At 41.3% G+C, this 23,470-nt stretch overlaps 1 protein-coding gene across 20 annotated transcripts in view; it reads right to left on the bottom strand.

Annotated features, from left to right (window-relative positions):
* Positions 1-132: 132 nt before the first annotated feature.
* Positions 133-23,470, bottom strand: part of MCF2L2 (MCF.2 cell line derived transforming sequence-like 2) — a 167,538-nt gene continuing 144,200 nt past the window's right edge. For 10 of the 20 annotated variants that reach the window (XM_067002231.1, XM_067002239.1, XM_067002230.1 and 7 more), the window contains 9 exons: positions 21,682-21,791; positions 17,473-17,568; positions 13,412-13,501; positions 11,871-11,942; positions 10,026-10,112; positions 8,331-8,449; positions 7,633-7,745; positions 6,512-6,621; positions 133-5,310 (listed from right to left, as the gene is read on the bottom strand). In XM_067002231.1, the coding sequence (XP_066858332.1) occupies positions 5,210-5,310; positions 6,512-6,621; positions 7,633-7,745; positions 8,331-8,449; positions 10,026-10,112; positions 11,871-11,942; positions 13,412-13,501; positions 17,473-17,568; positions 21,682-21,791 (898 nt within the window). In that variant the 3' untranslated portion in view covers positions 133-5,209. Of the gene's footprint in view, positions 5,394-6,511; positions 6,622-7,632; positions 7,746-8,330; positions 8,450-10,025; positions 10,113-11,870; positions 11,943-13,411; positions 13,502-17,472; positions 17,569-21,681; positions 21,792-23,470 lie in introns of all 20 variants that reach the window. The other 10 variants (XM_067002236.1, XM_013174837.3, XM_013174830.3 and 7 more) reach the window with 10 other exon arrangements.

Raw genomic sequence — 23,470 nt, 5'->3', positions numbered from 1 at the left:
CCTTACCATGCGGCCTGCTTGGTGTGGGGGAAGCAAAGCCACACACACCCCAGAAAAAGCTTAATGGCTGTAGAAAAGGGATAATAAGCTCATGGAACAGGAGAAAGGGTCTGGGATCTGGCATGGTCCTGATTCTTTTTTTTTTTTTTTTTTTCTCGCATCAATATTAAAATGCAGTAACGTGACAGGGCCAATAACTTGAAAACTCAGGTGAGGTGAAGTTTGCCCCTACAAATCTGGATGCTGATTAAAATCAATTCCAATTTATTTTGCTCTCTATATTTGCAGTGTGTTTCTGCATTCTCATTTTTACCTCCTTGCCCTTCTACATGATCCACAACATGCACTTTTATCAATTAGCCCTCCTCAATAACCCACTGGTAGCAGACATCCTGGGGTAACTACAGTACAGCTATCCTACAGCTTCCTCACCTTATGACTGCAGCATGAGCGTGTACAACTCTCACCTGTGTTGGTGAACCTTTGCACTTTCCTAAGACTCCCAGAGATTCAGGAACATGGCTAGGGGAGAGGGGCAAGGGAAAATTAAAACAACACTTTGTGCTTTTTGTGACACATGTATGTTGCACTAATAACGTTATATTGGATGGATGGGTGGTTTTTTTTCAGCTATGCTGATGGGCCTTTACCAGTACACATTTATTTTGAACTGAAAGCTCATGTGACTTGTTGCTTCATATAGAGACACCAACCACAATGCTTTGTACTAGTTATAATTTTTATAAATTTCAAACAAAGTGTGGTTCTACATAGGTCAGAATGGCCTAATTACAGAAAGTCCATTTGCACACTTTTTTTTTTCTTCTTGTAATAAATTCATACATTCTGTCTTGACTGGAAAAAAGGACAGGTAATTCTGTGCTTTTTCCCTGTCTGATTATCTCTCATCAGCCACAATATACAAATACATCATTATCAACACCATGGAAAATATGTAAGAAAAACAAACTGTACCAATTCTCAGCTGGGGAGAGGAAATCTTAGCAGCTATTTCAGCTCCAACTGCAAGAAGAAATACACAATTTGGCTCTTTTTTTTTTCCTCCCCCTATTCTTAAATATGTCTAATCATATATGTATTAGAAACCAGGCTTTGAGTATTTTTGGAAAGGAAGCACAAGGCCTTTTTCATACCCAATCCTGTCTGAAATTTCAGAACCTAAGAAAACGATGGATAATAAAATGGCTTTTCATCACATACACAACCAGAATATAAGACACACACACACAGCTTTGTTGTGACTGGCAGGATGAGCCAGGGTTCAGACACGGTTTGGCTGAGCCGTTTCTGATGCGGACAACGATCACTGGTCTGATTCTCCATTCAGTGGGGTCTGACAATGAAAGAAGGAGAGGATCATGCCTGGGTACATTCTGGCCTGGTTTACTAAAGCAGCAAGACTGATACCATGGGAATCGCCCGTCTGTCACTGCCTCTGGTAATGAAGGAGCCCATTGCCCATCCACACCCAAATGAGCAGAGGGCAGAGCTTCGAGGATCGGAAGTTTCGGCAAATTTCACAGAAGCTGGCACTGGAGCAGAGAGAGGAGATCCAAGCCAACACCTCACCCCGGAGGGCATATCTTGCTAGTGCAGACCCTCAGGGAACAGCCAGGTGGCCCGGCAGCTGGCAGGGCCTCGCTGGTCAGGAAGCAAGGGCACGGTGTTCAGCCATGTGCTGCTATGGCACAGATTTACCTTGGGCCTTGTCTTTTCTGCAGCTGAAACTTTGTGGCTACTTCTAAATGACTGCTATATTATCTCCAAACAACATTGAAATGAAATCCATATTTGGAAACCACCATTTTTAGGTCCATCTATCTGAACATGATAGTCTCAAAGACCTACATACGGAACAACTATACCTTAATGTACACATCAGCGTTGCTGGACGTTGGCAGGTAATATTCCAAACTGTACATGGAGAGTCATGGAGAGTCATTCCTTTAATTACCACCTTGCTTGACAAAAATACACTAATTAAAAGACTATCCTGTCCACTATTAAAAACAACAACAACAAAAAAGTCATCAAACCCCATTCTGTCGCATCAGCAAAGCCAGAACGTTAGTCTTTGTCAGCTGCCCTCAGACTTGTCACCAGCCTGACCTTCCATTGAAATTTATTCTTTAAAAAAGCAAAGCCAGCAGTGTCGCACTGTCTGAGGAGCACCGCAGACATCAGCCAGGCAAAGGGCTCCGGGAACTCCCCAGCAGCAGCTGCAGCATGGTCTGAGTCAGGGACATGGGGACAGAAACAGGCAGCTGCCTTTGGCTCTCTGGCTCTACAGAGAACTTAAAGACACAACTAACTGGTGTGGGCTCCCTGCTCAGGTTCAGTGTGTCTGAGAACAGCTGTGGCACAACCAGCTCCCAAAGACCACTGAGACCTGAGTGCTGTGTCACTGCTGCACACAGCCATGGGGCAGGGAGTCACCAGCCAGCCTCAGGACATTCCTGGTGCAGGGGTAACTCAAACTTTGGTCCAGCAGGATAAAACATGAGATACTGGAGAAAAAGAAAAAAAAAGTTTTCAAAAACAAAGTAGGAATGAGTATTGTTATAATCCAACCCATACCTTTGCAGTTATCAAATGGGTTGGTCTGCTGGGAGAGACAGGAGACACTTCTGCAGTAATCCTCTTCCCTGCTCCAGCTCCTGAGTACTCCACAGGATGCCACTGCTGAGACTCACGTACGGAACAGTGGGACATGTGAATGCTTTGCTTTCCCCGAAAGGTCCCCAGTTTTTGCATACATGCTAGAATTTAACATCAGAGTTGGACATGAGGGAAATCCAATACCTCCCATTTCACAGGGAGATACCGAGGCACCAGGGGATATAGGAGCAGCACACTGACACCCTGCACACGGCAGAGGTAGGAAAAGGACTCGCAATACCTGATTTTTAATCTCCAGTTCAAACGAAGACTTCCCACTGCCATGTCACCATTAGAATGAGATTCCTCCACAGAAACTCCAAAGTGCAGGTTTGGGTCTTCCCACGAGTGTGCAATGTCACAAATCCTAGTTTTGGCAGTTTCATATACACAGGATAACCCTTCCCTATCTCTCTCTCACACACACACACAAAAGCTTACTATACTTACTTACTAATGTGCAATCAAAGCTCCCTTCCCTGTTCCTCTCCTGTGCATAGGGCAGGGGTAGACAGGAGCACTGTTATCAGGCCATGCAAAAATTACTGAAAGTAATATAGAAACCAAAGTGAAGTAATTTTATGGAGAGGATTAAATAATTGCACTACAAGAAAATGTCACTGCACGTTTCCTTGGGGGACTGAAAGGAGTCAGTTCTTCCCTCAAGGTGCTCATAACTTCAGCAGATTTTAGCAGGAATCATGTTCCTGGGAGCCTACATGTCATTTTTAAGGTAAATGACCAGCACAAAATGTACAAGCTCTTATCTCTGTAGGACAAAATTAGCTACCAAAAAGTTACAGTCCTTTTGTCACGAACAGAAAACGTCAGAAACCAGAGTTTAGAAATTGAGGGTTAGAAGAACATTATTCATGGGGATTCACCACCACAGTGCAACTCATAATTAACCAATAAGCCTTCACAGGCAAACAAAATCGGAATAAGCCTTTATCTACCTACTTCAAAGCTTTCTTGAATGGGACTATCTACTTGCTTTGCAGCTATCCTGACTCACACACTACGATATTTGCAATACCAGCCTTCACTGAGACGCAAAGAAAAACATTCAGGTCCCTGCAAAGAAGATAGCAAACACGTTACAGACTCCTACTGTTTTGCTAAGAGGCTCAGTTACTAAAGAGTGTTATTTGGTTTTGCTTTCTCTCCATTTTTAGTGATCTTGTCCCCTTTATTATTTACATAGAGCATCACTGTTCTCAGAGATAAACAAAAAATCTCTAATTTCAAAAGCCAATCACTTAGTTTTGAGCTTCCAGGGTCATTTTTTCCAGTCTGATCTTTACCTGTTTGCAACCTTAGTCAATACTATTTTTCACTAAAGTATTAGCAGCTTTTGTGGGACCTAAGACCCAATTACCATCAAAATGCCTCCACACCTTAACAGCTGCTCTAAATGAGCTAATGGCTTGTATAGGAATAATAAAATCTGTAATCACTTTATATTGTACATTACATCCTTATGTGGCAGAGATTTGGTACAGTCCTTTAACCAAATGTCCTGGAAATAAGTATTTAACTACAACACTTTATCTGCTCATTGGAGCATCTAATGCTCACTGTCTATTTGTGATGCTTAAGTATATTCCATGTGGGGGATGAAATGTTCCTACTCCATAGCCCAGCACACAAAAAAAGCATGCAGTCTACTCAAACATATGACATTAAATGGCATTCAATTGAATTCTCGGCACCAAATGCAAAGGATTGTGAACCAGCAACCACAGACTGCAGAGGGGGCAACGGAATGACTTCTATTATATAAAGAGTTAAACATGTTCTTTGTCACAGTAACTGTCACACATCCTTGCCTCCTGGCTAAGCACTGCACCTCCACATCATGGCCAGGAGTTGCCATCTGCATCATCCCAAAATAATGCTGTGTGCAGCAAGTTGTTCACTGTGCCATTGCAAAAGTAGTCAAGTCATTGCTGCACGAAGCCTCTCTGATGGTCCAAGTCAGAAGTTTCCTTTCCACAGCCAACCTAAAATGTGATGGTTTTGGTGTTTACCATCAGCAAAAAGGGCACATTTGTGATGTATCAGCTGGAATTAAGGAGGGCGGGGAAGGCACAGCCACTGAGGCAAGCAAATGGAAAAACCTCCAGGCGACCCCATAGTAGAGCAAGAACTCAAATCCATGTATGTGTCCCTCTGCAGTAACTCGGTGTTCAAGCAAAGTTGCCAAAAGGTGCGTGCATAGTAACTCTCCAGCTCTGCTGTCGACCTAATTTAGGCCACATCTTCTGAAACAGTTTGATAAACAATGCAAGAAGCATTTTTCTCCTCTAATACTGATGGTGGGTTTTGACGCTGTCTGGATGTTCATGTTTCCTTTAGGTTTGTTTTTCCCAGCTTGCCAGGTGGGCATCGTGGTTCTCATTTGTTCATGCTGATGAAGTTTCAGAGAATTATGAAGCTCAGAGCTTGTGAGAAAGGCAACTTTGATCCAGTGTCCACCCAAAATAAACAAAGAGATGGATAGGGTCCTGAGGAAGGCTGGTCCTACCATTCAGCTGCCAGCCCTCTGTTCTGCTGGGAAGCTTTTGGCCACCTCACTCTCCTTGGTGTCTGACTCTACTGAGGCCGTGCTGCAGGAATCATTGTACATGTCTGAAAAGGAGGACATGGGCATTGTCACTACAACACGTCTAAAGGATTTCCCATCTACAGTCTTGAGGTTGATTGTTAAAAGCCTGAAATAAAATAAAAAAATAAGTAAAATAATCACAATTCTACTGTTCTCCTATTCCCTTCACTAAAAAAAAAAAGGGCACAGGATGTTCTTTTGGCAAGTAATTAACTGTAATGTGTATGGTTTTGGTTTTCTTTTAAAGCATCAGACATGCTAACATAATCAGGCACTGAGGCTGCTGACAGAACTGACCTGTTGGGCAGGTGGAGGAGCAGCAATTACCAAACTCCCTTTAAACCACAGCAAAGAATTCTGTTAACTTTCAAGAGGGTTTTCTCCACTTTAATGAACTGACCAAAACCACCACCAACAAAACCAAACCAAACAAAAAACAACAACAAAGGAAACTAATAACTCAGAATAAATAGCTGCTGGCAGCTCTCTATTGCAGGTCCCCAGAGAGTGGCTGTGCCAGATTTTGCTTTGTTCTGTTACCAGCAGAAAACCAGGGCACATTTTAGTAAATTATGCTTATGGTTGGGCAAAATTTAATCTAAAATTTTAAACCTTTGATCTGCAGAGTTGCTGAGATACAGCTTTTCCAGTGCAACCTGTTTGAGTGTTAGATCAGAACAAAAGCTGAAGGAGAAAGAATGACTTTTAGTGCTGGTTTGGGTGAGATCTCACCATAGCAGCCCTTCCTCCGGCCTTTGCAGACAGCAGTGAAATATCATGAAAGCATCAATAGTTGATGAGATTTTAACATTTTCAAACCTAGACCAGAATCACAGCCCTGATGCTGATCTAAATTCAAATGGTACCTGTGTTAGGATGAAAGCTATGCCACAGTTACAACATACCCAGCCATGTAACACACTTGGATTAGCTGTAAAGTAGCTAGCCCAGGTACTGGTAGCCACAGGAATTTGGTGGAAGATTCAAATTCCACCTGAGAATGGGAAAACAGTTAGACCAAGGTAAGTTGTTGTGCCTAGCTAGCTCTGACACCTCAAGCACCAAATTTCAGGCTAGCTCAGCTGTGTCACCAGAAACCGCAGCACAGACATACACTCAAGCTGAATATAGAAAGTGCACTTTTTATTACATCCTTTTTCAACAGATGTACACACACAAACAGAGAAAAGATTTTAAATACCAGTAAAACATTTCCTCTGTTACCTGCATTGCTGTTCTTAATTATGTTGTTACTGTCCCCCTCTGCTGGCTGCAATATACTGGAAGGAACCCATTCACTTTTCTCAGAGACCAGTTTCTTCACTAACCTGAAACTCAGAGAACAGTCAGTGCATTTCCTTATGGTCTCTTTCCCTCAGTTGTGTTTCTTAGAGGTGTATGTTCGACAGCTACTTCCTAAACCAAGCAGGTAGTGGTTACCAAGTAGGTGTAAAGCATGTGTTTTACCCAGGGCAGTCCTACAGTTATCTGTTGCCCAAGTTTCAGCAGCCCGAGATGGTGACTCAGTACCCCAGAACAAGCTCACTTGCAAGCAGACTGTATGAGAAGGAGGCAGTGGCCTTGGCCTGTGTTTGAGACCCTAGACCAAAGGGTCTGAAGAAACTGAATCGTCCATTTCCCTTGCTGAAAGTATCATCCAGGGTGCATGGTTTTAGTTTACTACTAAAAGCTCCTTCGCTCTATGGGGACTTGCTCTTGGCTCGGCTGAATGCCAGTTCTGAGTGAGGCGTCTGACTGCACGGGCACTTCAAGGAGATCAGATCTTCTTCCTTCAAATTGACCATGGAAGGAGAATTCAGACACCTTGCCAGGTCTGTTCCTAACACTCACTTGTCAGTCAGAAAGCATAAATACACCAAAAAGTGTGTAAGCTCAAGGGGGCCAGATTCATCTCACTTTGTCAATCATGTCTGAGATATAGTCTTATATCTAAGCCTTTGGAGCTAAACATGCTCTCTGGTTCACTGCTGCAGCTTGGTGGAAGGCAATGAGATTCTACTGGTGTATCCTATTGAAGGATACAGCCTTTGGCAGCTGTCCTGGCTAGGTGTCAAAAGCCTAAATATTCTCGTCTATTTCCCTTCATGCAAACTCCCATCTTCTCAAGCCTCATATCAATCATTTGGGATGAAAACCAACTAAGTAGAATTAAACAAAGCTGCTTCTATGTTCATGCTCACCACTGCATTTTCACATTTTATTCAATGGAGTGAGTGGATTCAGACAGATTTTGAATATGCTTTGACATTTTCCTGAACATATTCCATCTTTTTGAAGAGGCTGTAGACATTCTACCCGTTAATTTGTCTCTCTGCTGTACTTACCATTGTCCATTTTCTCCTTCCTGCACAAACTGCACTAGATCTCCATCCTCAAGTGTAAGAGAATCTGGGAAACAGCTGTCAAAACTGCCTTCTACCCGAAAAAGATTGGCCCCCTAAAATAAATGAAGCAATGCACCAGAATTATAGTCATTATGGAGGAAAGAACATTGTGCAACAGAAAGTGAGTTTGGCTGAACACTGAATCAAGCATTTCAAGCTGGCAGAGATTTCTGTTCTGGGGAGTTTTATCACATTTTATTAGTTTTATCATGCCCATGATTAACCATTATTGAAACTCAGGAAAGAACTCTGCTGTGCATTCAGGCTTCAGAATTAATCAACCAGACATTATTCTGATATAGAAACTGAGTTTGTGACACCAGCTTATGTTACCTGGAAAAGTCTGGAATTATATTTTTAAAGGGCTCAGTGTTTTCTCCCACCTTTGTTATTTAGCTATAAAGACAAAGCTACAGCTTACAAGTAAGGGTGGCTTTTAATAGTACTGATCCCGATCAATAAAATAGTCTTAGACTAATCCCTTAATACCCCAGATCAAGCTCCCATCTTCTGTCTTCCCACACATCCATGAATTTAAGGCAGGTATGAACCCAAACTTTGTAGGCTAAATCTTGATCCTTAGAGAAGAAAAGGTTGTACTACGAAAGGGATTACTTTACTTTGAAAAAAGGAATTACATTGTTAGGGTTGGTCTCTTCCTCCATGTCTGAAGAGTTGGAGAGTTCATCCATGCTGGAGGGGATGGCTTCGAAATCTTCAAATGTGTCTAGAGATGGCAGTTGCCTGCTGGGCCAACCTTTTCAAAAGAGAAAACAAAAAGAGTTAGCTATTGGTCATTAGCTGCTTTCAGATTCAGCCTTTTAAAAACAAATGTCACAGGTTCACTTTCCGCTATTTCAGTTACTGAATTACTCATACCTTTCTACAGCTTCTTCCCTGATTTTGCCATAAAAATTACATTGCAGCCATTATTCTCTCTCTAAAAAATCTGCACCACTTGCTGCCATTTGTAGGAGGGCGGACTGTGTGGCCATGATGCACATGTGCATCAATACCTTCTGTGTTTAGCATCACTAAACCTCTTCAGTTCATGAGGTACAAAAAGCAAGGTCAGGAATACTTCTGTATAGCAAGCGCTGTAGCAAATTATGACTTTGGCAAAATGATTTTCAGAAGACCATGCTCATTCATTTTCTAGCTTACCTCCACATATTTATCTACAAATCGAACCCATTGAATTTTGGTTGACTTCTTATCTCCATCACACCCCAAGGTAATATTACCATCTGAGCAACTTACAAGACTGTGCCCTGGAGCAGGCTGAAAATGCAGGGAAGGGACAGAACAAACAAGGTACAAGACAACCAGACCTCTGATGGTAGGTTATTAATAATTATTTAAATAATTGTTTAAATTTAAGACACTTAAAATTAATTTTATTATTTATTTAAGAACAAATAAATTTGTGTAACGTGTGGTCATGCAGCTCTGCAGCCCCTTCTCCTCCCTCCTGTTGTCCAGGGGCTGTGGCTGCCCTGACCATTACAAGTCAGTTACAAGAGAGACAGTGACTGTCTTCCACCAGACCAGCGTCCCCAGTTATAACCCTACAAGTGTGGTTACGTCATCCAGGTGATGTTTTTCAAGGTGTAAACTAGCTTCTGAAGTGCCATTCATGTGCTGCATTGTGAGTGTTCACACCAAGATAAAAGAGACAATTTCAGTTACAGACCCCGAAGAATTTAGAAATGGACCCTGTATCCTCTGTCAGTAGAATCACACCAGCTGTCTAAACATACAAGAATGTGTTGATGCTATTTAGCTTTAAACTGCTATAGCAATTTTAGTTCAAATTCACAAGTCAAGCTACAAACACCAGAAGAAAACAAAAATCCTCCTTCTTGCTTAGACAAAGCATCTGGATAACAATCATAATGCATTAGACAAAGAGATCTTTTGCCACTGTCATTCAAAGGAAGCATTCGAGGCAGAAAGGCAAGAATTCCTTACAAATACATGCATCAATCTTCCTCTTCCACACAAATTGCTACAATAATTTCAGAGACTGAGAAATAATCTAAGTAACTTTTACATCCTTCATTCAAGCTATAAAATAACACAGATCAAATTCTGAGCTCTCTGACATCAGTTCGAAGACTTATTTTCAGCTATGCCTGAAGTACAGAAAACCAGATTCTGGGACATTGTTTCTATAACTGCTGTTGGTCCAAGCTTGTTCATTCACTGCTTTCAAGGAAAATAATGTCCATTGTACAAGAAAGATATCTTTTAGTTAAAGAGAATAAATGTTGTCGTAAACTTACATTACACTCTCAAATCAAGATGATGATAAATGTTTTAATTTAGTTTACCTGTCTGTGAAGCAGATCTAGGTACAGGTCTCGTGGTGGAACCAGTATTACATTTAGTCTGGGCCAATATGGTGTTCTCAAAAGCATCTGTGACAGGAAGTACAATTTTTTGTCTTAAAGGTGAAATAGTGACCAGATAATCAGTACAAAGTGACTTCCAGTATCACCTCTGCAACTGGTTGTCTCTTAAACAAACAGGTGGATTGGGATCCAATGGTTATAAAAAGAGGAGACATTTGATGAGCACAAATGAGTGAAACTACAGCAGTATTCCTCAGAAAAACAGTCTGGGAATGACAGAGAACAGCCATATGAATCAAACAAATACTGATGTGAATTAATGAAAGCAGTTGCTGTACAGTGCAGTGTTCTATTTCTCTACAGCTTCCTCACCCATCTTTAACATACTTTTCTTGCAGCTTTTCAAATCATTCTGTAGGTGGTGGTATATGGGATTGATGCTCACCCATACAGCAATGAAAACGGACCAGGGAGGCTCTTCTTCCCAGCCAGAACTGCATGACAGCACTCTTGAAGAATGCAGTTTTGTGGGGGAAGTTTTTATCTAAGTAAATCAAATCCTTAACATTGTTAACTCTGTCAGAGCTCTGGCAACAGCAGCAATATTTTCTAGTAAAGGGATGACAATGCTCATTGCTTCCTACTTAAAGGAACTCAGTCTGGTAAGGGCTGTTATGCAGTAGGACCATATTCTTTAACCAGTGAGGATCAACTCAGCTCTGGAGTCCTATGACTAGTACTTGCACCTTGAAATACCTGCAACCAAGTGGTATGCTGAGAAAAGTGTCTATCATGGAGAAAAGTAAGCTATAAGCACCATGGTTTGGGAAACTGGCACTGGGTGCCAGGATGATTCCAAACTTAGTGCCAGGTGTCACAAGCATCAGGAAATATCCTGCAAACAGCAAAACCACTATTTAATCTGCTGCCTCTGAACTTCTTCCAGCCTCTCTGTTCCAGTCTCCTCCTCTGCTGGGAGTGACATAGCAGGTAGCTCTGATGTGTTAACAATCCCATCACTGACCTGGCCATCCGTCCTTTCTACCAAGGTTTTGTGCAAAGCAACACAATTATAGGAAAGGATTCCTCAGCCTGTCTCTCTTCTCCCTCTCCTACCACGGGGCTACCTGACTGCTTGTGCCCCACAGAGCAATGTGCTCTGGCAGATCCTGGTGCAAGGGGAAAAGTTGGCATTGGAAGCTGGCGATCTTCCAGTAGCTGGAGAATCACTTCTCAGGTTAACTTTTTGGTATTGTTTGTTAAACAGTAATCGATGAACCTGCTGCAACAAACAGGTGGAAATTCTGCTTGACTGAAATGAAACACTGCACCTTAAATGGATATTGATGTAGTCTAGCCTCTTTTGTGATCTTCATGCTTGTGGCTCCTGCTCCTCTTATTAGGTGCAAAGCCCAACAAGGGAAGAGGGATGCAAGTGGCCAGACTGCAGGTGAAGGTGAAAAGTAGCCCCTTGGCTCCCTGTTGCTAAACTCTCCTCCCCATCCACAGGGTGAGGTAGAAGCTGGGCAGAAAATCCAGATCCAGATCATAATCTAGAGCATTATTTCACAAAATAGGCAGAGAATTGAGGTATTAATTTAGGCCCATCTCTAGGTGAAAGTTCATAAATATGGCATGAGTGCAGGTGACAAGAAAAGAGGTGACAAGTTTTGTTTATCACGGCTAGACAGATAAAGTGACACCAAACCCTGAATGCCTACATGGAGTCCAGTGTCATCCACCAGCAGCGATGAGATGTGAATTGGGTGAATAATACCAAAAGATTGCCAAACAGCTTTTCATGCAGGATGGAAATACTCATACCTTCAAACCCCAAGGGAGTTGGGTCACTCTTTATTTCATGTCTCTTGACTTTAACTGCAGGAACAAGGGGACCTGTGTGAAGTTTGCAGAGTCATAAGGCTGTAAATACTGTTAAAAGAGAAACTTGCTTTCCCATTACCTAGAACCATGACCTGCCTAATACTTTCCGTCTCACACAGAAAAATGACCATCCCCTAAGTTCTAAGTGGTGAAGACAAACACTTCTGTGATGTGGATAGGAAACAGGCCTCTTTTTGCAAAAGACATTAAGACACAATAAACGTATCTGCTTCCATACAGGATTCACAGATGGTTTCTCTCACACTTGTCCAGGAGATGGCACTAATACAGGGAGACTCACAATCAGCTTCCTACACATGAGGCTGGCAGGGAAAGGCTGAAAAAAGCCAACACTTGAGTCCCACAGAATTGGAGGGCATCCTTCACGGCCCCATGTACAGTGCTTCTCCTGCGTCCTGACTACACATGTAGAGAGCTCATGATGTGATGGAGCTAAGCTAAACATTTTTTTAAAGCATATGCTGTAAATAAAACGCTTTATTGGAAAGCGCTGGTTTTGTTTTCTAACTGTTAAAATGATTACAAAAGTAGTTTTCTCACCCTTCTAAGATAATTCCAATAGCCTAACGGTAGACAGGTTCCTACAACTTTTTTCTTTTACATGAAACCTTTATAAAGTTTGAATTTCATTGTAATTCATACACACTCTCTTTAATAAATCACACTATAGAACAACCCTAGTTTGCCCATTCTCTTTCTATGTATGTGCTTCTTTCTATTCCCTAGCTTAGGAAGTAATTTTGTAGGTTATCAGTTTTCCCATTACCTAATAATTGACCATATAGATCTGAAGCTGATGGCAAAGACTGGACACTATAAGAACCTCTTTTCCTATGCTATGCCTGTAATTTTCATGTGGTAATGCTGAAGTATTATTGTCTAAAGAGGCTGGCAAAGAAGTATTTGTATAGAGTGGTAACATCATATCCTTCTCCTTATAAACTCCACCATGCTTTCACTTCCTGCCACTCTGAAAGTATTCTAATCATAACTGTAATTATGCTAAATATGCTTAAAACTGGCACTAATTGCTACCCCATTTTTGGCTTGATTTCAAGCTTTCTTATTGATTACTGCTACTCAAAGAGCAGAGCCTACCTTTCTTGAAATCTACAATTGCTAAGCAGCTTTAAGGAAATGGGAAAATAATTTCTGTTGAATTTTGGCTAATCCAAACCCATGGAGAAGTTGGAAAACTAACCCGTAACAGCCAAAAGTGAATACAGTTTCCATGGAAATCAGCACCACTCTTTGAAGCTGAGAAATGGGAGCACACCTTGACACAAAGTTCAAATGTCTTGGCCTGCCTTCCTGCAGGTGTTATTGATTCTTCTTCTACTGCAATCTCATGCGTTTATAAAAACTGAGCTTGATAACTCACTCTGTGAACAGCTTTTGGCAGCAAATGAATCAGTCAGCAGGAAGGGAGAAGGGTAGCTAAGCAAGCAGCATGACAGTACCTTTGGTCACAGCAGATGCATTAGCTGTGGTGCTGATGGAGGAGGCTAGGGAAAAGCGACGGGTAACTTCTCTTTCCTTAGATTCTGGATCTGGGAGAATAGACAGATGCAATGCAGGGCAGGATTAGAGGTTAATAAGCACTGAGGGTAAAAGATGTCCAAAGCAAAGCAGCAGCTGGAAAAGGGTGAATAAAAGGTAGGTTGCTCCCTAAGACAGCCAGGAGAGATACTTTCTACAAAGTGAAAAGCACATAAAAGAGTTTATATAAACATATTTTCAAAGCAGTTCCAATTGAGCCAATCTTAATGCTGCCGAAGGGAAACTTAATGTTTTAGCCAGTTAACATTGTAGCAACCAAGTAGTCTAAGTACAGCTACAAAACACAGAGATGAGGATGATGGTTAGAGCGGTGTGTGTGTCTGCAGATGAACTTCAGATTATTTAGACACTGAGCTGCTTGTTCTGTGATGACTGGCCTGAAATACACTGAAAACCAAACACGAATGGTTTAGAATTCACATTTGTCATTTCTGGGAGTTCGCTGTGGGAATGTTCTCTCCCTACGGGTGTAAATCAGCTTGGAAAAAATGAAGTCACCAGGGTTTTTTGTTTGTTTATTCCAATTCAAATCATGCCTTTTCCCAAAGGCTGTTTGGGAATAAACACACAACTTTCTAAGATTTTACTGTGAGATGTGAGCAGCATTTTTTCTCAAAATAGTTCATAAACAGATCAAAGGTATAAATGGACTAACCGCTAGCTTCAGAGAGCACATAATGTTTCAAAACACTTTCTCATCATTAAGCAGCTCTTAGGAGGTTGCATCTACACACCTACAAATACAGTAATGTGGCTCTTGCACCTACCAACTACAGCAGCACCACTTGGGAGAAAAAGTTGCTTGCTTACAAATATTTCAGGATTAAAATTTTAGTCTCTTCTGCTGCAAACAGTCCAAGCCCATGTGATGCATTACTCAAGTATTTTCTTTGAGACACGAGTAAAGCTATGCATAGCCTTCAGATCTCAGTTTCAGTAAGATACTTGAACAATTAACTACACCAGGACACAGCTTCAGCTGAAAATGACATTAGAAATAGTTTTAAATATTCTGTTGAAGTTTTTCAGATTGTTAAAAATTATTTGTGATTTTCATGTTTTGATTTTTTAAACTATCGAAAAAATATTTATGTAAAAATTAAATGGTTCTATTGTCATCAGAGATATTCCTGGAGTAGGAAAAGAATTATATCACAGAAAGCTCTTTGTAGAACATGCATATATCTTTGCTGAATCTTAGCCTAGATGTTCCCAGTCAGTGACTACGATTCAGGGAGACTTTTCTATTCCAATTGCTTTCTTTTCTCTTACTGTATCTTCTCTCTTTTTTTTTTTTTTTTTTCACAGTTAGGTGTCAAACAGCACTGGAGTAAAAGAAATGTCATGTGATTTTAAACTTCAGGTTTAAATATCTTTTGCAAAACTATACTACTATAAAGATTTATTTTTCAGTAATTTTAAAATTCTTTTTCCCACTCATCATCTTCACATTTCCTGATAGTAGTGTTCAGTCACACAACATTTCTCTTTACATTGTTTTTTTCCATAGTTCTGCCTCATAAATGTCACATTCACTGTCTGTTTCCAGCGCAGCAGAAATTAGCATGACTGGCCAAACAGCAATTTCTGCAATGTTTGTTACGCCAAAACAGCAGGGAACCATATTAGCTCTGTAAAATTTCAGTGCATTTTAACTGTACTTCTGCCTTTGTAAAAAGTCTGTAACTTCTGTAAGCATTAATGTAGCTCCTTACTCAACATATCGATAGCAGTAAATTCATATTAATAAGCACATATATTCAAGTACATCCTTATTTATACCTCTTAAGGCTGAATTAAAATGAGAGGTTAAACTCTGCCCTCAGTGATGATTAATACAGAATTATTCCAAATTTAGGCTGCTGTGACCGCCCTTATTAAAATGCAAAGAAAACTTCACTTTGTACTCATAGGATTTGGTTACATTTACACTGCTTCTTGCAGCTCTCGGAGACCCTGTGCCAGTTCCAAGGAATACGAGCTTGGCTCCACAAACCATGACAGCTAATGCTGCGAGAGGGGAAATGCAACGTGCTGCAAGTGTGGGCTTTTACATTTGGTGCCAGTTCTGGTATGAGCCTTGGGGCTCTCCACACCGATGGAGTGGAGGATGGTGAGGCTTCTCCTCCACACATCAGCATTTCCTTTGCCAAAACACCAAGGTGCTTCTATACAAAGTTTTCTTCTCCATGATATCTACCTCGGGCAGACAGTTCAGCAATGCTTTCAGCATCCAATTGGCAATCTTGTTTTCCCCCTAGTTAGTCTCATCATTTTGTTGTTCAGACTTTCCCTTTTATGTGTTCTGGCCATGAACAGACACAATGGGTCCAAACCACAGTAAGCTCAGCTCAGTATGCCATCTTCTGCCAAGGCCAGTAATGGATTTTTACACAAAAGGGTCAAAAGCAAGACAAGGTTACTGCAGTAACTTCCCTGTTACCTTCTCACTGCCTCCAATCTGCCTAACAGCCAGTTATGCTGGCAGCCAGTCAGTGCTGGCATAGTTTTTGTCACAACATTGCCTACAGAAATGACCACACTTTGCAAAACATTGAGGCCATTTGCCAAGTGTTTTCCTCTAGGCAAGGACCAGATTAATAACTGAACAGCACACCAAAGGGAAGTCAGCAAACATGGGGCATTGCGTAGGGGAGGTTTGTCACAGGAACCTCAAGTAACCAGAGCCAGCAAGTCTTTGAGCCGACAGTGCCTACACCTTAGGGGTATGAACTCTTCTGAAGTGTGCCTTGCTGTCTGGAACATGGAAATACTGGACAAAACACAAGACATCTCACATGACGACACAAATTCAGGTAAAAAGGAGAAGGAAACCCAAACCAAAACTGCAGATCTGAACTCCCCTGAGTTACAGTGTTATCCTGCACTTAGCAGATCTGCATTTTGTGATTGATTTCCCCAAGTCAGAGGATCTGAAAACCACTCACTTTTTTTGCTTTGTTTTCAAAACGTTGAATTGGTTGAATCTTGAATCTTACTACCGATCCTGAATCTTACTACCAATCGCAGCCTTCACCTCCTAGACAGAATCTTACAGCTGCCCTGGCTCTTGCCATATTCTCTTTTTGTAATGTTTTACTACAACTCCTCTATATTTCTCTTTTTATTCTTCTGTCTTACTTCTTCCTCCTGTGATGCTGACCCTCTCCATCAGTGCATACTAGCCTTTGTCTCACATAGGAAATATTTTTCAGAGCAGGAGAAAAGATATATAATAATAATTAAAAGAGTAATTACCTTATATTTTCAGAGTGATTGTGAGTATAGTCATTCAATTTCATTTCTATTCACACCTCTTTCTTTCCTCTAAAATATCTTCCTAGTACAGTCAGGAATATGCAATGCTCTCTACTCATGGATATTAAGTGTATTCTAAACATGTATGCAAAAAGACTCACAACACATCATTTTACAGTGCCATACAACATAATTCAGTAGAAATGGCAGCAAACTCCGGATCTTCTGAATCCCAGTTCCCCAGTCTTACCACTAGATTATGGCTGAGCAGTAATTGTTAAACCAAAGGACACCAACCAATGAACGATTTAACATTAATGAAAATCTAGAGCAGCACAACACAAAGATAATACTCTTCCTTACAAGCCAGTAAACTGCTGAAAGAAGTTAGGTTCTTGTTTTAAAAAAGATCTTCACACTTTGGCCCTTGAAAAAAAAATGGAAACAAACCTTACTCGCACTGTGCACTATGAAAAGATCCAACCACTCAACTCAAAGCTTGCCTTGCCAACACTGCCATGAGAGCCATTTCTGGTAACAGGGTCTTGGAGGAGTCATAAGTGCATATCAGACAGGCGCATTTGGGTGGGATGCAGCAGCAGTCTAGGAAATAGTGATGGATGGCACTATGTGATGGAGAGAACATTGTGGGAGTGCAGGAGACAGATGGCCAGAGACCAAATGCTGCATGTGGTGATTTTACCTTTGGGTGGAGCTCTGCGGTTGGAAAGACCTTGCAATGTGAATCGCTTTCTAGCAAGCGCTGTGCGCTCAAGGTTAAGGCTGGTGGAAGCATCAACTAGGAGAGAGAGGGAGAGGGAAGAGAAATAAGGAAGGAAGGGTCAGCGGTTCAGCTTATGGGAAAGGAAAGGTTAGCACTGGATGACAACTGAAAATAGAGAATTTTTTTTTTTGATTCAGTTCAAGCCTGAGCAAGAGCTAATCAATTAGAAAGGTGATATGAGGCCAGGGTGGTTAAATCAGCTGAGCTAAACAGAGCCCCCAGGCTGAGTTAGGCTCACTGAGTTTCAATGGAGAGCAACAAACAAACAAAAAAGAAAAACAGGTGATGGGATGTAGCTCTCATCAAAGGAAAATACAGTTTAGCAGCAAGCTCATAGAAAAGGATCTAGTGCCTTTGACTAGGAAAACATGTCACTCTGGTTGGAACAGCAAGGCTGTAAGGAGAAATAAGAGAAGCCTTGCAGCACAGGACATGCACAGACAGCATTGTGAGCAATCACACTTCTGCTAGCCAGTACCAGCACTGCAGAGTCTGCCAGGATTAGCCCTGTGGCTGCTATGCTCAGCCTTACCTGCTGAAGTCTTTCTAACAGCCTCCAAAGCTGGCATATAGTAATGCTCTCAGTCGGCGATTAGCCGGGATGTAAGGAGGGCCATGCCATCAAAGCTTACATGCCAGGCTCCTGCGTGAATAAGCCAGCCATGCTGCCTGACACTCACATTTACAGAGAGGAGTCACAGACATATCTAGGTCCTGGGACTCTGGGTTTCAAAGATACACAGTTACTCACATTGTAGGAAAGACGTGGGCCTAGATCAAATCCCCTGATCTGTGCATTCCTGACAAATCATGTATCTGTCTCTTTCTTTGTATGGGCCAGTAACACAGAGAGGGTTTATGGCCAAAAAGCAGGAGAAAAGCCATGTGTTGGCTGCCTGGTTCTCTGCCTTGCGATTGACCACTAGCTTCCTCCTCCTCATTTCATACACTGTCAAGTTAAAATCATTAGAGGCACAAATGAAGACCAGAAATACAAAGGGAACACAAAGAGACAGTGAATCCAAACTGACAGACAAGCAACAGACAGAGGAGCTGTGTTTCCAAAAGAAAGTGCATCCTATCACGTCCTGATCTGCAGCCAAGATAATCCAGGATCCAAGGTGCCTGCACACATAGGTGGGTGTGAGATGAACAGATTTTAACAGCACTCTTTTTTTTTTTCTTTTTTTTTTTTTATGTCAGTGTGGTCATCTGCATGTCAGATGCATCTGGTGAGGAAGTGCTACCAAGCGACAGCTTCAGCTGTTGGGCTCCACGCAGGCACACTGGGAAGCATTCAGCTTTTGGACTGCCTCTCTTGGCCTCAGATCCATTCCCTGCCATGACTGCTCCCACTGCTAGGCAATACCTGTAAAGATACTGTGGGCCTGGTACAATGCCCTGCAGGCTGAAGTTTGGACCACTCTGGATTACCTCATAAATAAACCAGAAAAAGTTATATAAAATACATTTTCTTCCCGTTTGTGTAGAACAAGAAAATCCATAGTACTTGATCATCACAGCATCATGAGGAAAGGGCAGGGTTGGGGGCGGGAGGGTGGTATGCCAGTTGTTCAGCTGTGGATTATATCACTTCACTTAGCGAATCCTCTCTCAGGATTTCACAAGTCCTCACAGCTTTCAGCACCAGTCAGTCATTAGAGACTGGCTTCTAGTGACATGTCTGCACCTGAGTTATTTCAAACCTTTTCCTTCAGTCTGCAGATATACCAAATCATCCTGAAAAACACCTCCAAACATAATAAGGACTAGGTCTAGCTGGGCAACATGCTGAACAGGAGCCAACAATGTGCACTTGTGGCAAAGGCAGCCAAGAGCATTCTGGGCTGCATTAGGATGAACCCTGCCAGCAGGTCCGAGGAGGTGATGCTTCCCCCAGCTCAGCACAGGTGAGCCCCATGAGTCTGGTGCTGAGCTCCCCGGTACAGGAGAGATATCAATAAACTTGAGTGAAAACAGTGAAGGGCAATGAATATGACTAAGGGACTGAAGTAGCAGACGTGAGGAGAGAGAGAGATGGGACTGTTCAGCCTGGAGAAGTAAAGGCTGAGGGGGGGCTTATGAATGTATATAAATTCCTGGTGAGAGTGAGTAAAGAAGACAGAGCCAGATGTTTCTCAATGGAGCTCAGTGACAGAACGAGAGGCAAGCAGCACCAACTGGAATAATACAGGGGGAAAAAAATACAGGAAATTCAATTTAAAAATATGAAAATACTTTTCTACTGTCAAGGTTAAATACTGGGACTGTGTGCCTTGGAAGGTTGTGGAATCTCCACCCTTGGACATATTCAGCCCAGAGCAACTTGCTCCAGCTGACCCTGCTTTGAGCAGGGTGCTTGGACTGGCTGATCTCAAGGTTCTTGCAGGACTTGACTCCCATATAGTTTCACATCATTGAATTTACCGATCAGGTCCACACAAATTACTGTTTTACACGTGGACAACACATAATCACATGCACTTATCCATAACAGTGATGAAGCTGATACACCTTGCCAATAGCAGCTCACACACACTCACACACACACTCCGTACTTCTGAAAGAAAACAATATTTGAAAATTGTGTTCACATTAACTACATAGATATTGGGAGCGATACAGTCAGTAGGTGGCACAAAAGAGACAATTTTAGCAGAGCACTAGACTCCATGCAGCATGTGTACTGCAGACCAGCACAGCCCCAGAGTCACAGAACGATTCCTATGCACCTTTATGGGTAGGACCTAACTGTACATCTTTAAAATGACTGAATTCAGCCCCTGCAGAGTCCCAGCTAGAGGCGCTGGTGCCTCACAGGGACACATATTAAAGCTTCAAATTAAGGTGAGACATCTAAAGCCAGATAGGTCTTCCATTGGCTCTCTCTACAGTGTGTTTTGCAGGGCAGAATGCACGCACACACCCTGAATCCCACAGAGAGAAGTGACTCACCGCTCAGCCCTGCAGGAGCAGCCACATACCAGAGCATGAGGTGGCTCTCAGCTGAGCTAGCAGTGAGGAAGAAAGAAATTACAGTGAGAGCCCTAAGGAACTGCTCATGGGAAAACAGAAGACAGAATGAAAATCAGCATATAGGGTGATCCCAGCTCCCACGCTCATGTGCAAGTTGGACCAGTTAAAAAACACCAATAATTTTCCTGGAAAACTTTAAAAGGTAGGGTTGATGAGTTTAAAATGAAAGATCGCTTTTCCACTCTTTTTTTTCATTTTAAAATATTTCACATTTTTTAAAAAAAGAAATTTTTACTGAATTGGGTTTTTAATTAATGAAATTGCATTTTTTCATGAAGAATCCATAACTTTCTCCTGATGATGAAAGCTTACTGTGAAGAAAATCTTTTGGTGCATAGCCTACTCTTCAAAGAAAAACTATTCAATATTTTTTGACCATCTCTATTAATAAAGGTCTTTGTTGTTACTTTTGGCCTAATTTAGATATTCATCTCTTCTTTTAAAATCTTGCAATTTTCTGTTTTATACTTTAAAAAAATAATAATAATTTAAAAAAAAAAAAGCTTTCCTCCACCATTTCAAAATAGTACCTAAAAAAGAAAGTGGTGTTCCTGCTACTGCCAGATGAGATCCAGCTTCTTTTGGATGCTCATTTAAACCTGCATTGTGTAGAATATATCTATTGTATTTACACCCTCAAATAACAGAGGGACTTTCAGTGACTGCATGTGCATTTACTTACTATACACTATTAGGGAACCTATACACAGAGGAGGCAAGAAAATCTCTGACATAAAGTAAGGAAATTTGTTAGGAAAGTTCATAGACAACCTTAAAATTAAATATGGTTAGAAACCAATTTATCCAGGATATAGAGGCTTAAAATGCACATACTATACCTCCAAAATCATACTTAAAAAAACAAAAATGCGTAAAGAGCACTGTAATGCATCAAAACTCAGACTTAAAAAATCCTGACTTGGTAACACTTTTTGGTATTCATGAAGTTTCACTCGGATTTGTAGCCCTGATTTTTGATGCTGGACTTAAGCAACACACATTTTGAGTATCCTCATCAAATTCTAGAAATGAGTTTGCAAAAATAAAAATATTACCCTTTGCAAGCAGAAAGTTCTGTCTCAGAACTCCTACCTCTCTTTTGTCTGGCACTGGGACTGGAATTCCTGTTTTTATTGTTAGATGCTTCCACATTTGATGTCTCGGATTTGTTTTCATATATGTTTGATGACTTCCTGCTATACCTTTGGACAAAAGAAATACAAAAACAGTTACATTCCTGCTTAATACCTAATGGAGCACTCAGATATCAGCACTAAGCATTCTTTGTTACCATCAGATGTTGAAACTTTAATTTAAGGAGTAAAAAGCAGGTTTTAAAACTGTGTTCTATAAAAATCTGCATCTGTGTAGGCATGTATGGTGAAGAAGTCATTCTAGCCCTTGCCTCCTTCCACCTTTTGCAAGTCCAACAGATTTGGAAGGAAGAGGTGAGAAACTGGGTTAGAAAAGAGGACCCCAGTTCTTGGTTCTTTGAAGCATGAGTGTATTTGACCCCAGGAGAGAAATGTGTATTGGATAGTCATGTAGAGGTCATAGCATGTGTAGACAAACATACGGTTTCCATTGGCTCCAGGATCTCCCAACTTCTTCTGCTCTTTGAAAACATGAATCCAAGTGGGATATACCTATATACAACTGAACCACAGACCAGGGGATCCGTCTTGCAAGATCTGCCCAGGTACTTTGGCATCTGTAACAGGAATGAGCACCCTGCCCCAGGTTTGTAGGGCATTAGAGCTGCAAGGTTGTTATCCTCCTTTTTTTTGCAAATGCCTGGTGGTTTAGTTTGTGTGTTTGACTGTTATCTTTGGCAGACTGGATGTCCCACCCATGTCATTATTTCTACGCATTTGAAATACTCTGTCCCAAAATGCTCATTACTAACATGTATCAGCAATTACTTTGCTGTTTACAGTTAACATATGAACTTTTCTTCTTAACATACATGGGGTCTGCCTTGCTGTAAAGGAAAGTCCAAGTTAACATTAAAATCTTCAAAACATTTGGAGATCCATGAATACCTTTTGTAAGTACAAGTATACATAAGTACAGCATGGGACTGCTTTGTATTTGAACCTCTGACCTGTTTCTGATGGAACATTAATGGAGGTCTCTGTTACCTCCTGTACTAAATCAAAATATGATTTTGCAGCCTGATGTCAGATACAAAATGGGGCTCAAAATAAATATGGGAACAAATCCAAAGCACACTCACATTTCCTTATTCTTTTTTCTCTGTTCCCTCTCATCTAGGCTGAGATATCTATGAAACATGCAGCTGACAGAGTTAAAGATTTACAGCTGTGAGAAAGACACCAAGAAAACACACCAGCTTCTTTGAAACAGTATCTGCAGTAAAATTCCTAGTGTCTATCTGTGTGCACAGGATATTTTTACGTGGATGTGTGACTTAATCAGTCATTTCCAAGAGAGTTAAACAGTTAGAAAAATATTCTATTTAAACTGTTTATGTTTAATAGATTAGAAAACAATAAGAAGGGATCATTTAATTACCACTGAAATGCAGCAACCATCCCTTCAGAGGGATACAGCAGCAATAGATACCACAGGACATCTCATTTCAGGATTAAACAGTGAAACTTTGGGGAAGAATTTACGAAGAGAGGTTTTAAACAGATTGAACAGGACTTAGGGACATGTGATAACCACCTGGATCAAAGGCTCCAGCTCTAAGTGTTTATTTTGCAGAAACCCCAGCTCCAATCCCGAGTCAGCCCAGCCCTGGCTTAGCTCATGGAATTGCATACCCAAGTGTTGCAATGGCATGTAAACAAAGAAAGGGGACTCTGTCAGTGAATGGATGTGGCTTGGGGACCGGGTTGGAATTTCCTTCAAACAG

This window comes from Anser cygnoides, chromosome 9, assembly GCF_040182565.1.
Source record: "Anser cygnoides isolate HZ-2024a breed goose chromosome 9, Taihu_goose_T2T_genome, whole genome shotgun sequence".
In the NCBI taxonomy this organism is placed as follows: Eukaryota; Metazoa; Chordata; class Aves; order Anseriformes; family Anatidae; genus Anser; species Anser cygnoides.
Note: the sequence above shows the minus strand (reverse complement) of the source record. Positions and strands in the feature narration are given on the sequence as shown.